Source organism: Myzus persicae, unplaced genomic scaffold (genome assembly GCF_001856785.1).
Source record: "Myzus persicae strain clone G006 unplaced genomic scaffold, MPER_G0061.0, whole genome shotgun sequence".
In the NCBI taxonomy this organism is placed as follows: domain Eukaryota; kingdom Metazoa; phylum Arthropoda; class Insecta; order Hemiptera; family Aphididae; genus Myzus; species Myzus persicae.
The window spans coordinates 345,466-361,645 of record NW_019103933.1 but is presented as its reverse complement, the minus strand read 5'-3'; the positions used below and the strand labels follow the sequence as shown (position 1 = coordinate 361,645).

Below are 16,180 nucleotides of genomic sequence, written 5' to 3'. Positions count from 1 at the left end.
ATTCAATTTTGGTTTTTGGTTCAGCTATAAAAAAAATAACCGTAGATAAATTTTTAAAAATATTTTTTACTGTTTTTGATCTTTTTGCTGGCTACAACTGGATGCTAAATACATAATTTTTTTTATGAACGTTCGAAGCAGGGGCGTAATTACGGGGGGGGGATATGGGGGATAGATCCCCCCCTTGATCTGTATTTTCATACTGTCGTATACCCATAAATAGTTCAGATACAAACTTATAAATTAATAATTATTATTAAACTAAAAAATAAAATAAAATATTTAGTTGTGTTAGTACGGATCATAAATATTTTACTCGGTAAACGATGAGCATGATTTTAAAATATGTGGTCTGTTTCATTTTAATTCTTATTAATTAATTAACACTTGGTTGCCCTGCCGGGCCACACCTGTACCTAATTACAGTACCTACTTCCTACACACTACATGCATATTATAGATTATATATGGTAAGTAATCCGATGATGGGTAAAACCACTATTCCAAAAATTAAAATTTAATAATGAAAATCTAACTTCAAGATTTACATTTCGTAGAACGAATAATAATACTACGAACGCGGGCCGACACTAAGTATCTATACATTGATTATCGCGATTACGTACACACACTACATACTGTGACATTCTCGATTCTCACATAGCCACAGTGTCAGGCAATTTATTTAATTTTCATAAGCTAAAAGCAAAATGGAGCAAAAAAAATAAAAAATTACCGGCAACTAATAATACTTTTTTTGAATTTTTTTAAAAAGAAACCCGGACTTGACGTAAGTATTACAATTTTAAATTATTCAAAATACTACACATTATCAAGCCCGGAATTATATGTTTTTTAAAATCGTATAAAATATGTATGACGTATTTTGTACACTTAACATAATAAGCATTACAATTCGCATCAAAAATAAGCAAAATTAAATAAACACCAGTTAAAAATGTATTGACAATTTAACTGCAGTTTATTCAATAAATATTATGTCATATTAATTATAATAAAAAAATGAATGAGTCTACTAAAAATAGAATTTAATTATTTATAATAATAATAATTAATAATATCTAATAATAATTAAAAAAATTAATTTAATTCGATTTTACCTATACATTTTCTTGTTTATTAATTAAGGAAAACATATAGAAATCTGATGATGTATTACCTTATGTTGAAAATAAAAATTTGATTCAAACTGTCCGAGTAACAAATAAGGTAGTTTTGTTCTATGGTATTATACCTGTAGCTTGACCGCTAACACTGCATTATCATTAATACAATTTAATAATTTAATTATGTTCTGCTTCGTATATATTTGTTATTTGTAAATATATAATATTATGTAATATAAAATGATTATATTGACATATGTTGAGTTATTAAATTATACCAAATATAGATAAGGGGGTGTGGGAGGCAAAGGCCTCCACAAGTTTACTATACAAAATTATTTCCCCCCCCCCCCTCCCATAAAACATTCTCAATTACGCCACTGGTTTGAAGTAAAAATGTTGATGAGACTAGTCGAAATTACGAATATTAGTAAATTATTTTGAGTTAGAAATTTTTCTATTTATATCTTAAGATTTGAAAATTCAATACATTATTCTACAAGTTTTCCTATTCTTAACAAAACAAAAGTTCACCGGAAAGTTAAATTCATTTTTAATGAGTGTTTGAAGTCTATAAATTCTCATTGAACGATTTTCATATACCTATTTTTTTTACAAACAATTCACACGTGGTAAGCCTGAGTATGCACAACGGACTCCGAAATTCGCACGTGTCTTGCTAAAAAACCAGTTTTACTATTCCGGGCGTCTCGCCAGCAAATCCGAAAATGGAAATTTTGCAAAAATCATAAAAATTGTTATGCGAAAATGTAGCACGTGATTAGCATGATTATGCACGATAGACTGAAACTCGCACGTGTCTTGTTCACCAGAAAAACCGGGTTTACTATTTTGAGCGTCTCGCCAACACAGCCCAAAATTAAAAAACAAAAAATATCATAACATATTTTTAGTAACAATGCACGCTGACATACAGTCTTTGCTCAGAATCGTTTTTCATATGCAGTGATTTTATATCATTGAGTTCAAATTCAACCCATTAGTTAAAAAAACTTCTTTAGACACCTAGTGTTGTACAGCAGATCGGTGCCCACACGCCCTGCTCGAAGTTAATAATACGACAATGTGCATATTAGAGTAACCCAATATAGATAATCAATTTACGTTAATAACCTAACCCAATAAGTAACAGTAACTTATCCTATAATCTTCTCACATTCTGTATTACCGATAGCATAATAGGTACGAGGTACCTATGTTAAGAAATTTCAAAAAATGTACCTATACACTTTTTTTAAATTTTCGAATACATTTAAAATTTTAATATTTCTATGATAGGTATATCATAAGAGTGTGTAGCGGTATGCCGTTGAGCCATTCTAAAAAAATATTTTAAAACTTGTTAAGTTTTGTATAGTATAAAAAAAAGTATAGGAATATAGATATATTATATATACTATATAGGTACCTATTTGATTTAATTTTTAAATTATTCGTATTTAAGAATTATTGAATTGTTTCTATTATAGAAATGTGTGGAATAAATTTAATTACCTACTTCAAATTTATAATTAACAGTTTACTTAACAATCACTAACCGACATTATGATATCTTAATATTTATATTTATATATAATATATACCGCCAATTTCTGATGCCAGTTTTTCGCGCGGTATGACTATAATATTATAATATGGTCATATATAGATCGGACTGATCTGGGCCCGGGACCACCTCGTTACCGATACAGTACGTTTTGTCACCAGAATGCGTTACGCCGCTGATGGGTGGCTGTGGGTCGGAGAGGGAGCGAGGAGATGGGTCGCCCGCTTTTCATCGATCCGCGCCGCCGCCCAACCATCAACCCCCTCCCGCGACCGTCCCAAGCACGGTTTCCCAATCGCTTCCGCTCCGCGCCGCGACGACACACGGCTTGCGCGTTTTTTTCCCCGTTACATCCAACACCGCTTTCGTCTTCATTTTGATTTCCCCGTTTTCGTTTTTCGTCCTCAAGCACTGCAGCACAGTCATCTCATTTTACCGGCCGGTCGGGAAAAATATGCGTACAGTGGAGACGGCGGTGGCAGCGACCACTATTCCATCGGCATTGGAAACGGCGGCAGCGGCGGTGGCTGTAGTAATAACATCGTTATAATAATAATAACAACATAACGGCCTACCTACCTATATCTAAAATTTATTAATAATTTTCGTTAATAATAAAATCGAATTATTTTTTGTTTCTCTTTCGCTTTTGACTCTTCGACAGGTACCGACGACATTATAATACATCGCGTACTGTTGTAATATAATAAAATATTAGGACCGTGGCCGCAGTGCGCGCGAGTGCAGCAGTTGCAGTCGTCACATATAGGTAGGTGGCCGCCACCGCAGCTGTAGCGGTGGTCGATGGCCAATTTCGGTCGGTTTTACGTGCCGCCGTTCGGGGCCGCCATGAACGTGGTGTGGGCCGCCGTCAAGGCGTACGTTCCCGAGGACAGCCCGTGTGTGGAAGCCATCTTGAAACGCCGTGGCGATCGGGCGGCGGCGGGCGCAGCGTCTGCCGGAACCGGGGCGGCGGACGCCGTGGATGCCGAGCGGAACCGGTTGCAGGGCGGTGGAAAACCGGATACGAACCCGTTCCGGACCACGTGCAACTCGGAACTGTCGTCGTACGGCGGCGTGGAGAAACGCGACGGTGGCGTGGACGGCGACGGCGTCACCAAGAGGACGCCGCAAGCGTTCAGCATGGACGACGGTAGCTTCGATGAGGACTCGTCGGGCGGCGGAGAGTTCGGTCGCGGCCGGCACAAGATCGACGAATGGCAAGCCGCGTGGAACGTCACCAACGCCATACAGGTAACTACCTATACGACCACGACCACGATGATGATGACCAATAACGATTGATGATATTTCCTGTACAATATAGGGTTATAATATAACTGTGCACGCCAAGGCGCGAATAGCCCCCCCCCCTATTTGGGGGGAGTTCGTAGAAAATAGATTAAGATTGAGTTGCTTGCGGTATCCCTCCAGCGTAATACCCTTTATACCATCTACGTCGAGCCATCTCTGAATCCTAGAGGTTATTTCAAACGTCGTTCGAATATGTTATATAAATATCTGTGCCGTATATTCCTTGTAAAATACCTTACAGGAGATTTAATTACTATAAATATAATATTAGGTATATGACATGAATGTCTATTTAAATGTCAGCCCCCCTCCCACCTAGGCCCTGCACAAGCTTTCATTTCGAAGTTATGGCTCCAAGTTCTGCTGTAATGAATTCACTTCTGTCTACTTTTTATATTTTGCAATGGTTTTCCTTTTAACATAGATTCTTAACAAAAAAATCCACACCTAACAGATCGGGAGAATTATATAACATATAGGGTGTGAATTATAGACCTCAAAACATGGCGATACTATAACGATGTGACGTGTTTTTCTTCTCGTCGATCGTTTTTTGGTTAAAGAGTAAAATGGTTAGAAAAAAATTCAACTCGCCACACCTGTAAATTGAAAATCAAACTTGAAATCTCAGTATTTATCATAAATAATTATATTCATCTTATATTAAACGACGATTTAAATAGATACTATTTAATTCAACTTGTTAACTCTACATATTCCGATTAGGCACTAGTGAACAATTTAAATATGGAATACGATTGGATGGACAAGGGACACAGATATGATAGATAATTTACCAAAAACGTAAAAGTAGGTTCATTTTTAATTGTATATATTGTAAACTTAATAGTCGAGCAATAAAAATCTTAGTAACAGAGGAAGGTACTTTTATAGTGTATAGACTATAGACGTATAGTAAATATAGGTATAATTGTATAACACATCATATATTTATTTACGTCGTCTAAAGGATATGAACAAAAACTTTTTGCATTCATATATTCGTATTAATGGTATACCTGTTTTACATTTATTTTTAGAATGTTTTATATTCATACATTGTTTACTAAATAATTACTCATTATTCTAATTTTTGATTCTCCTCCTATAAGTTTTATCTTAGGTGCCTACTGCCTACTATATAATATATAATATAACTAGTTAAGACCTATAAATACATTATTTTAGGTGAATCGACGAACTGCACCTTGAACGCACTTCATGATCAGTAATAATTAAGTGAGTTCGGATAATAATTAACATTGACATGCACTATAAATTATGTAAAATAGCCTTCACTTATTTTATCAATATATTATGCACTATTTCAACAAAATTAATATGATCACAGTATTTTTAATCGCAACATTTTTTGACTTTTGCGTTAACTAGGTACTTAAAATGCACCTGATACCTGTTTTATGCGACGCACTTTGATTGATTATATATATTATGCATTATGACGTACAAAAATATGATGTACAATTAATATTGGATTTGTAAACAGCATGTAATAATGATTATGTATTTATATTTTATATTATATCTATATAATTTTATTTATTTTTAACTATTCTTTTTTTAAAACAGTATTCTTAAGACACGAGGGTTTGTGGTTACACACCCTTGTAAATATATTTATTTTTATCAAATAAATATAAAGTTAGGTACATAGGTAATTTATAAAAGATATTTGGAAACTGCTGTTAGCTAAATGTGTTACACGACAAACAATATAAGGTGCAAAAATCGAATAAATCTTCTACAACTTTTGACTTTTGGTGTAAAACTTTGAACTATAACGGTGTGGGAAATCTAATTTCGTTTAGGCACTCAAGGTGGGTCGATGATCAGTTTTCGAAAATACTAGTACGACGCGTATTGTGTAAACTTTATAATTGGGGGATAAAGTTATTATTATGCAACGTCAAAAATAAATATTTAAATTTGTAAAATTCATAATGTAACTACTGTATATATGTCACACGACGCGTTTTCATATGTTAAGTCTTAAGTGCATGAGTGTTTCTATGTTGTAAATTTGTAACGTTACGGAACTTTTTTTTTTCACAATTAAGTATAGCTACCTATATCCAATATTACAGTATCCCTTATAACTAGGAAAATGTACGAGGCGTAAAAATAAAAACGACAAATCCTACAACATATTTTATGATACTGAATTTGAATGAGCATGACTGCACGAGAGAGAGAGAGAGTGAAAAAGAAAAACCGAGAGAGGTTTGCTATAAAAACATGTTGACCACGCGCGGCAGCTGTTGTAACAGACATATAATACTAACATTACGTGATCCAGTAGCACAAAAAAAACATTTAACTTAACTACGTAAGTACAAAATCGTAATTGGTGGGGTAGGGGGGACTCAAACAGTACAATATGGTAATAAAAGTAAATATACACGTACCGAGCTTATATTATAAGACGATGTAGTTTTGAGTTTATACTCAAATATCTTGAATACTCATACACTTATAGGTATACTGATGATCATATGTATAGGTTATAAAGCTGTAAATTACGTTTTGGCAATACATCAACCAATGTCCAATAGTGCTCTGTGCAGGCTGTTTGATCAAAAGATTCTATAAAGAGCCGCCCTGAAAAGGGAATGGTCCTGGGCTAGATAAAATCGGTCTAACTGGGCTAAATAAAATTGGAAAATTGGTTTAAAAAATGACATTATTTCATATCATTTTCAAATTTTTAGTTTCATAGAGAAGTAACAGAGGCACTTAGAGTAGCGATATATTTGATAGGTATGTAATAAGTGAATAAATATCGTAATCAAACATAATAATGTAATATATGATACTTAGTGCTTACCTACATGGCTACATATCTTATGAAATTGGGGAAAATATGGTGTTAGGTTTAGGATAAAACAAACAGGTAGATCCAGTAACACTTTTAGAAAACTATAGAATTTGTTTTATTTCATTTGGAAATGGAAAATTCTTCTGAAGTTCGTTAATTTTGAATCAATTAATAAGAAGAATGAACAAAAAAGTGGGCACTAAATACACTTGTAAATGGAAATTTATGTTAGGATTCACGATTATTTCCGCATCAGGCCTTGCAATTTTTTTCCCTGGATCTTGAAAATCCTATAAAGTATAAGGACGGCTCTGATCTTAATAACCAAGTCACAGTAAGTTGTATAGTTAAAAGTGTTTGACTATATATACAGGTGATTTAAAAGTCTTTACCTGATTACGACTTTAGGCTCAGCAATCGTAAACGACCTATACCTATTGTATAAATATTGGAAGTTGTTGTCATGTTTTTTTTTATTTTCAATGCCAATAAACGTTTATCGTAAGCGTTAGTATATTGTTTGTAATTATAATCATTAGTAAACTGCCGTCGAGAATGCCGAGATGAAAAAATTTAAAAAAACCGTATTGTGAATAGGTACCATGCAGATTCCGACGGCAATATTGCACATTATTGTAACACACTATATTACAACTTGATTATTTAAAAAATTATATTTTTTACATCACTTCACCCCTATATATCTTCAATTTTTAAATTATTGGATTAAGATATACATCGATATATAGGTATAGATAGTCGATTACTATCACGCACCTATAATATTATACATTTATTCAATAGCCAAAATATTACAATATGTCAATATACAATTATAATTAACAACGTACTGATTAGGGCTCGGAAGTTATAAAACTTAAAAATGTTAGTTTATTACTACATTAAATATTTAAACATTGTTTTATGGAATAATTCTGAAGTCTGGAGTACCTATTGCAGGCTGTCGGTTGGGAATGTATTCATTATTGAACTGAAAAAATATTAACGATAGGTACCTAAATAGTAACAGTATAGAAATTGATTTTCAGTGTATTTTCTAAGTTGTATACTAAAATATTACATAAGTGAGACACAAAACATATGGCTTGTTTTTTTTAGAAAACATTTAACGTACACTTTTTGAATGAAAAATAATATGCATTTAACAATTTTTAAATTCGTCGCGTCGTTGTATACACATATAGAATGGATTTCTAGCTTTCGGTCGGCTATATAAATCGAAATCCGCACACTAAATGCATTAGAAAAACACACTATACAACTTCCGAGTCCCACATAGCACCTAATATAATTATTATGCACCAGCACCATTACGTGTCGACTGCACTGTCATAGCGACAACGGACCGACTGACCTCCATAGCTATATAATATAACATGTAATAACATTGACGTTGACCTGTGCAGGGGATGTTTGTGGTGTCGTTGCCGTTCGCCGTGCTGCGTGGCGGTTACTGGGCGATCGTGGCCATGATTGGGATCGCGTACATTTGCTGCTACACGGGCAAGATACTGGTGGAGTGCCTGTACGAGCTGGACTTGAACACGGGACAGCGGGTCCGTGTCCGCGACTCGTACGTGTCGATCGCACGGGATTGTTTCGGGCCGGTGTGGGGCGCCCGGGCCGTGAACGTGGCCCAGATGATCGAGCTGCTGATGACGTGCATACTGTACGTGGTGGCGTGCGGCGACCTGATGGAGGGCACGTTCCCGGACGGCCTGATCGACACGCGCAGCTGGATGATGATCACGGGCGTGCTGCTCATACCGCTCGGGTTCCTCAAGCACCTGCACCACGTGTCGTTGCTCAGCTTCTGGTGCACGATGTCGCACATAGTCATCAACATCATCATACTGGGCTACTGCGTGCTGGAGCTGCCCGACTGGGGCTGGAGCAAGGTCAAGTGGACCATCGACGTGGAGAACTTCCCCATATCGCTGGGCATGATCGTGTTCAGTTACACTTCACAGATATTCCTGCCCACTCTCGAGGGCAATCTGTCCGACCGATCGAAGTTCGACTGGATGCTGGAGTGGAGCCACATCGCGGCCGCCATATTTAAGTCGTTGTTCGGTTACGTGTGCTTCCTGACGTTCCAGAACGACACGCAACAGGTGATTACCAACAACTTGCACTCGCCGGCGTTCAAGGGCCTGGTCAACGTGTTCCTGGTGGTCAAGGTGCTGCTGTCGTACCCGCTGCCGTACTACGCGGCGTGTGACATACTCGAGAAGTCCTTTTTTATCGGGCCGCCGGCCACGCCGTACCCGAGCATCTGGCACGTGGACGGCGAGCTCAAGGTCTGGGGCCTGGCGTTCCGCGTGGCCATCATCCTGTGCACCGTGTTCATGGCCATATCCATACCGCACTTCGCCATATTGATGGGCTTCATCGGCAGCTTCACCGGCACCATGCTGTCCTTCATATGGCCTTGCTACTTCCACCTGAAGCTGAAGGGCGACTCGCTCGAGTGGCGCACCATAATGTTCAACTGTTTCGTCATATTTCTTGGCTGCTTGTTCGGCGTTATCGGCGTCTACGACTCCGGCACGGCCATCATCAAAGCGTTTCAGATCGGGTTGCCGTTCTGAGCGGTGCGTGGTTCGTCACCCAAGTCCCCGTAGTTTTCCCCAAGTTTTCCCTCTAGAACCTGTTCTCGCCACCCACGTACCCACCACACCGCCCATTATACCAGCTACCACTCGTCGTGCGTCCACCATAAGTCATATGATATACTATTATTATACCTTTATCCGCCTCCCACTCCCGAATTCGAGATCTATTTGTTATTAAAAAGTTATTAGTGACCATGTTACAAACAATGCATTTTTTTGCAGATGGTAGACCCGGATCGAACTTTCAGACATAAGAAAAAAAAAATTATAATAATATAATGGGGCGTTTGATTTGGTTCGAATATTTGCAGTTATTTCCAGTTTGATTACGAATAGATTATGAATCGATTAAAATTCGGATCCATTTAAAAACCATCAGTTCATAACGTATAGCAGGTACGTATCAGTCCAATCTTCGCTATTATAACCGCGGGTGCTGTAATTTATTACATTATCATATCACCAACACTCGTTACGTACCAATGACAATAATAACAACAATACAGCGAGTGGGTGAACTCTGCAGTGGTCGCGCTGATTGTCTTCGGACGATTCGGTTCCGTAGATGGACTTATGTTCTATATAGTAATAATCTAACCTCCCCTCCCCACTTTTCATGGATGATCGTTGGCGAGAAGGCGACGACGAATACCGTGACTTTACAGCCTTTAGGATTTTTGGGATCCGAGTACCCGACAAGTATAATATATTGTTTAATAATTTATTATGCTAATATTATTGTTTACTCGCTTATTCCATAAATGCATCATTGTTATTGTAACAACCACGACACTTGCATGAATCCATATCATTGTTGTCGTATTATGTTTTACAAAAGACAAATTTTAGCGAAACATCCGAACTGTATTGTTACAATCCCTTTGCCGGCCAGTGTGATTCATCATCTCAGGACACTGCCAAAACGTTTACAAGTTATGGCACTGCAGTAGACACTATAATAGAAGGTAATATAGGTATATAGGTAATTAGTTACGCAGTTACCTACTTGCCTAATTTTTTTTCGATTTTCAATTTCTAATACCGTAAATGGGTTTTGACTTTTTTCTTCCTCAGGCAGTAATACACTTATCATGTATAATTTCGATATTATGCAGTACTTAGTCGTTTTGAAATCGCATTCACACATCCGCACGTTGTTTTTATTTATTACTATTTTGTATTTATTATCATTATTGTTGTTATTGCGGTTTACAAATTACGATTAGGTATACTAAATAATTTCACTAACCTGTCAGGTCTACACCCTGTCTGGTAACCTATACCTGAGCTTTTAGCGATTACCCATGCCTGCTATATTATATTATAATATTCAAATATTAATTCAACGTCATATATGTTTAGACGATATTATTATTATAACTGTACACCGGTAGGGAGTAATAATTAGTTATGCGATTTTTACATTTTTTAAAATTATAATGAAATTAATAGAAGTATTCAAATTGAATTACCTATATAGCCATATAGGTAATAAATTAGGTATATGTATAAAAGTAATAAGTATATAAGCAATTTTTTAAAAACAACGGTTAGACCGTTGTAGTTTGTGTCTTCCAATATATATATATATATATATATGTATGTAATTGATATTGTGATAAACAACATTTGTCTTCCAGGGCTTGTAAGCCCATATTACCAAACAATATTTTATTCTTGAAATTGAAAATTTTGACGACAAGAATGTTTGGTGGTTAAAATGTCAAATTACCATTTTAACAATAAATGTAATGTTTATATTATTATTATATTATATTAATTAAGTACAACCGTTTATGTATTATTAATATTGTAACATTCAAATTGTGCTGTTTGTAGCAATTTATTATGTCTTCCATTAAAAAAACGATTCTAAATGTTGTTGATGTTTGATTTTCAAATGGTTCTGACCGAAAAAAATGTAAATCCATTTGGATCCCAGACATCTTTATACTTCGGATAAGTAACATAAATAATATATTATATTAAATTAGCGCTTAATTGTTAAATAATGTCAATTGCAAGTCTTCCAAAAAAAAAAAATATATCACCTATAGCGATTAGTCAAAATAATTATACGTTATTATTATATTATATTGTCATAATTTAAAATCATGTTAATATACCTACTTTATTATTTGTAAGCATTTACTTACATAACAAACATAATATTTTGTCGAGTTATAACATTACTACTACTATTATACAAAACTAACCAGGTTTTTTTCTAAGAATAAGTAGTTTCAATTAAAACAATTGTTTTATATTCATATGTTTATAATAATTAATAATAATGATCAAAGAGAAAAATGTGAACTACATACACATAAAAATATTGTTAGTAGCTTGTTTATCAAGAAGCCGTTTGATCATATTATCACAATAATTTGTAATATTTATATATTCACTTTTAAATACCTACTTAAAGTATATTCAATTAATTATACTCTTTGTTATGTTTAAGTATAAGTAAACATTATATTATATACAACACGAGCATTATTTTGTTTTATCTAAGACTGCTATTGTCTTCCATAATTTATACCATAACTAATTAATTATTATTGTATACTCTTTCAGTATATTTAACAAAATACATTTAATCTTAAAATGTGATGTTTTTATTTTTTTAATCGAACATTATCATAGGCACATAATACACATATTTATTATGTTGGCAGTTACAGTTACACATTTATATTGTTTAGTAGAACACAATTGTTTTAATTACAGTAATATTTAAGGACAATTTTACCAGTGAAAAAGTTTGGTTTAATATTTCAGCTGTACCAATATATGATTCCCAGGTTCCTAAATTATAATATTAATATTGTGATATACATATTATAGAACATAAAATTCACAATGCATAAGGAAGTAATTTTAGTCAATTCCTAGTTTTTCTTTTCTGTGACAAACAAAACTGAAAATAATAACTTTTATGAAACTTAAAAATCACAGTTCTCAATGGAAACTAAAATTTATAAATCACAATCTAAAACAATTTGTATTATTTGATTAAGTTCCTTATTTATTATAAGATTTTTTGTTTTGTATTTAGCTAATATGCTTCATAATTATTTAGAATTCTTATAATATTCATTTAAATTTTAATGTAAAGTAATTAATTTTATAATTTATAATAGGAATGGTATGTATGATATATTAGTTATATACATATTTTAAACCTTTTACTCGCTACACTATGCCATTAAATATTTAATGTAATGCATTAAAGATTTAATGGATACAAATTCATAAAAAAATATTATACTTTTATAGTTTTGACCTATTTATTAAGTTGTTTTATGTAATTTTATTGTATACTAAAATCTTATTAGATACCTAATTTGTTGTATACAGAAGATTATTAATACAAAGAAAAAAAACTAACAATGGACCATTTAAATAATACAATTTTGTAGTTATAATTAAAAATTATAAGTAACACAATAAAATGCACAATATAGTTATACAACATTACACATTTTATTTATTCCAAACACATACTTATACAGTAACAAACAGCTAATATCCAGAAAGATAGTATTCCAAATTATTTTTACTGATGTAAAGATAAAAAATCTCAAGAAAAGTCATTAATAAATGATTATATAATATTTAATTATCAAATTGTGTATGGAAAAAACGAACAGGTAAAAAAACGTATAAATACTTTAAACAAGCAATGCTGGTGCATTTTTTTTCCCAGGCCACGCTTCCTTTGCATATTTTTTCTTTTTTGGCTCTGTTGAAGTGGGTTCAACTTTTTCAGACACAACTGGATTGGGAACGGCTATTTCTTCTATACTAGGGTTGATATCAACATCTGGTGCAGGATTTGGTAAATTCATACCAAGGCGATTACCAATTGATGATAAGAAACCATGCTGCTTATTGTCACCATCTGGACCTAGTAAGATAGGTTTTATAGAACAATATTATAAATAAGTCTCATTATGATAAATATCAATAAATAAAAATAGATTAATTCTAACCAGGGATATCACTGTAAAGTGAATTGTGTAAATGTGCACCAGGAATCATATTTTTCATGTAGTTTTTATTTTGACCATTAGCACTATTTTGGTCAATAGCAAAACCCATACCATCTTTGAATTTCTGTAAAATATAAAAAATATAAATGTCTGTATGTTAACATTAAAATATTTTATGCGATGTTTACTTTATTAGGTATGACAGTAGTTCTTATTAGGTTTCTGAAACGACCAACTGATGGATCAATATCTTCTGGATTGATTATCTGCTCATCTTCATTGAAATGAACTCCTCTTGTACGTTTTCGTTTTGTTTTTAATGCATCATCAGATATACCAAGCATTGATATGCGTCGATTTTGTGCCGTATTAAATTCAGTTAAATTCTGAAATACAATTGTTAAGATACTCATGGAATTTCAATTTCAATTTTGTATACATACATCAAGTTCAAGATCAGTTTCTGGTAGTCCTAATAGACTAGATGCATGATCAGATTCTCTCTCTAACTGGTCCATTATTGGACGAGGTCCAAAAGCTGATGTAGATTGAGGACGTTCCCGAATAATGTATGTTCGAGTAGATGCACCAAAATGAAACTGACTGTTTATTGGTAATTGAGTGGGTTTATCGGCTTCAATTCTAATGCTACCAATGTATGTACCATGAGCTACATCAAAAAAATAACAATGACATAAATGACAGTGAAGATTGATATAACTAGCTGTCATTCAATAAACTACGGCCTAAATGATGAACACTGGACATCAAAAATTCTAGAAATATAGCAGATAAATACATAAGATATATATTTAATTAATTAAATTTATGATCTTTGAAGACTAATAAAATAAATAAATTCAAACTTTTTACATTAATTAGATTAAATAGAACACCTATTGAACAATCATAGAGATATTATATTTTGTGGGTATATTACTTCTTTGTGTAAATATATAACTGTTAAACAAATTTATATCCAAATTGAGGTAGAATAATCTCAATATACTAGCATATTGAATGACAGTGCAATAAATGGTTATTCCAACTTACTAGATCCAAGATCAACCAAAAATGCTCTATTTAAATGTTTATGGTAGACAAATGCAGCATGAACTCTTGAACATGATTGATGATCAATACAAAAGTCACTCATCTGTGCATTACGTCCAAATAAGTAGCACTTTTTCTGGTCCAACATTAATTTCTAAACAAGTGTCAAAATTGTATTAATTTTATTTATGTTTCAATCAGTTATATAATTGTATAAACATAGTGAAACTCACTTGAATTAATTTGTCTCCTTTTAATACGTCCAAGTGTAAGCCTACAGGAGGTTTACCAGCCCTTAAAACAAAAAAAGATAAATTATATTTTTTATTATCTTAACTTTCAAATTAACACTTAAGTAGTTATGTCGGCCGACAGTTAAAAATTATAATTGCGTGTATGAACAATTCTCACCAATTCGGAACATCATAATGATTGGCCATTATAAATAATAAACAAATAATTTTATATTTAAATTAAAACAAACATGACTATTACAGATTAATTATTGGGATAATATACAGTTAAAATCTATATGTATACAATGTAATATGCACAATTATTATTCAATGAGAAATTAAAATGTAAAGAATAATAATGCTGTAAAATGATTTACTGTAATAATTGTATTGTTATTATAGTTTTATACCGAACGAAAAGAATTAAAAATTTAGTAACGAAGTCATAACTCATAATCCCGAAGCCGAATACTTTTTCTTATCAGTTAGGTTTCTTATCACGGATGTAAGGTATAAACAATTTGTATAATATTTGTATAACCACGGTAAATACCATAGAGTATTATTCCACGGTAAATACCCGCGCATAAACATCGAATACGAAAGTAACTTTTTTAAACATTTACATATTTACTAGCTCTCCGAGGGTCGGTGGAGGAAACCTCCAGATCCCCCGAGTGGGCTGAAAGTAGATTTGGGTCCACGGAGACTGAATCGTTGCAATTATAAAGTCGCGTCCGTAGGTGGTTTGAACCTCAGAAGTCAGAGAAGGTGATAAGGGGCTTTGGAGGTATCGTTTCGAAGGCGGGAACGTTTGAAAATCTAGAAATCTGTGATTGAACGGGATTGATGATCGATACGGTCGAATCTTCTGCTCTTACGAATGTCAAAACCCAAAGTGTATATATGAGAGCCGTATTTGAGTGTCTAGCAAGTCAGTGACGTCCAGTGAAAATCGATTTACGTTCAACTTAGTCATCTAGGTAGACAATCTGGGCCAGCATGTAAGGTATGCGGACACAGTGGTGGGCAGCTGTAAGTCAGAATTTACAAAAGCTTATAAGAGGACTAATACATTAGCCCGTGCGGTCACTCGCTCGCTGTTCTGTTACGGATAATTAAAATTCAAAACAACAATCGATTCACAATGTAAAACCTCCTTGGATAGGTCTTGACTTAATAATACTGGTTAATTCATATTTCACAATTGTCTGGATAATGGATTACTACTTTGCTACGTGTACGCCAAGCAATACATTAGTGTCAACGCTAGTATAACTTATTAAATGAGAATTAAAATAAACAATTTGTTAAAAAAAAATAGATTTGTATGTCAATTTATATTTATTTTTTTAAATTAATTCGATATTTAAATAAATTAACGTGACATAGATAAGTATGTGTTACTTTTGG

At 33.5% G+C, this 16,180-nt stretch overlaps 2 protein-coding genes across 2 annotated transcripts; one reads left to right on the top strand and one right to left on the bottom strand.

The window, feature by feature from the left end:
- The first annotated feature begins 2,940 nt into the window (after window positions 1-2,940).
- LOC111036528 (vesicular inhibitory amino acid transporter) lies at window positions 2,941-10,707 on the top strand. Its single transcript, XM_022318564.1, has 2 exons — window positions 2,941-3,948; window positions 8,272-10,707. Exons 1-2 carry the CDS (start codon window positions 3,499-3,501, stop codon window positions 9,454-9,456), a joined length of 1,635 nt encoding a protein of 544 aa, XP_022174256.1. The 5' UTR covers window positions 2,941-3,498; the 3' UTR covers window positions 9,457-10,707.
- Window positions 10,708-12,950: 2,243 nt separating this feature from the next.
- Window positions 12,951-15,243, bottom strand: LOC111036571 (nuclear inhibitor of protein phosphatase 1). Its single transcript, XM_022318639.1, has 7 exons — window positions 14,943-15,243; window positions 14,765-14,825; window positions 14,532-14,685; window positions 13,922-14,148; window positions 13,667-13,864; window positions 13,479-13,602; window positions 12,951-13,393 (listed from the first exon to the last, which is right to left on the bottom strand). The coding sequence occupies exons 1-7, from the start codon at window positions 14,969-14,971 to the stop codon at window positions 13,158-13,160; spliced, it is 1,029 nt and encodes a 342-aa protein (XP_022174331.1). The 5' UTR covers window positions 14,972-15,243; the 3' UTR covers window positions 12,951-13,157.
- Between the last annotated feature and the right edge of the window lie 937 nt (window positions 15,244-16,180).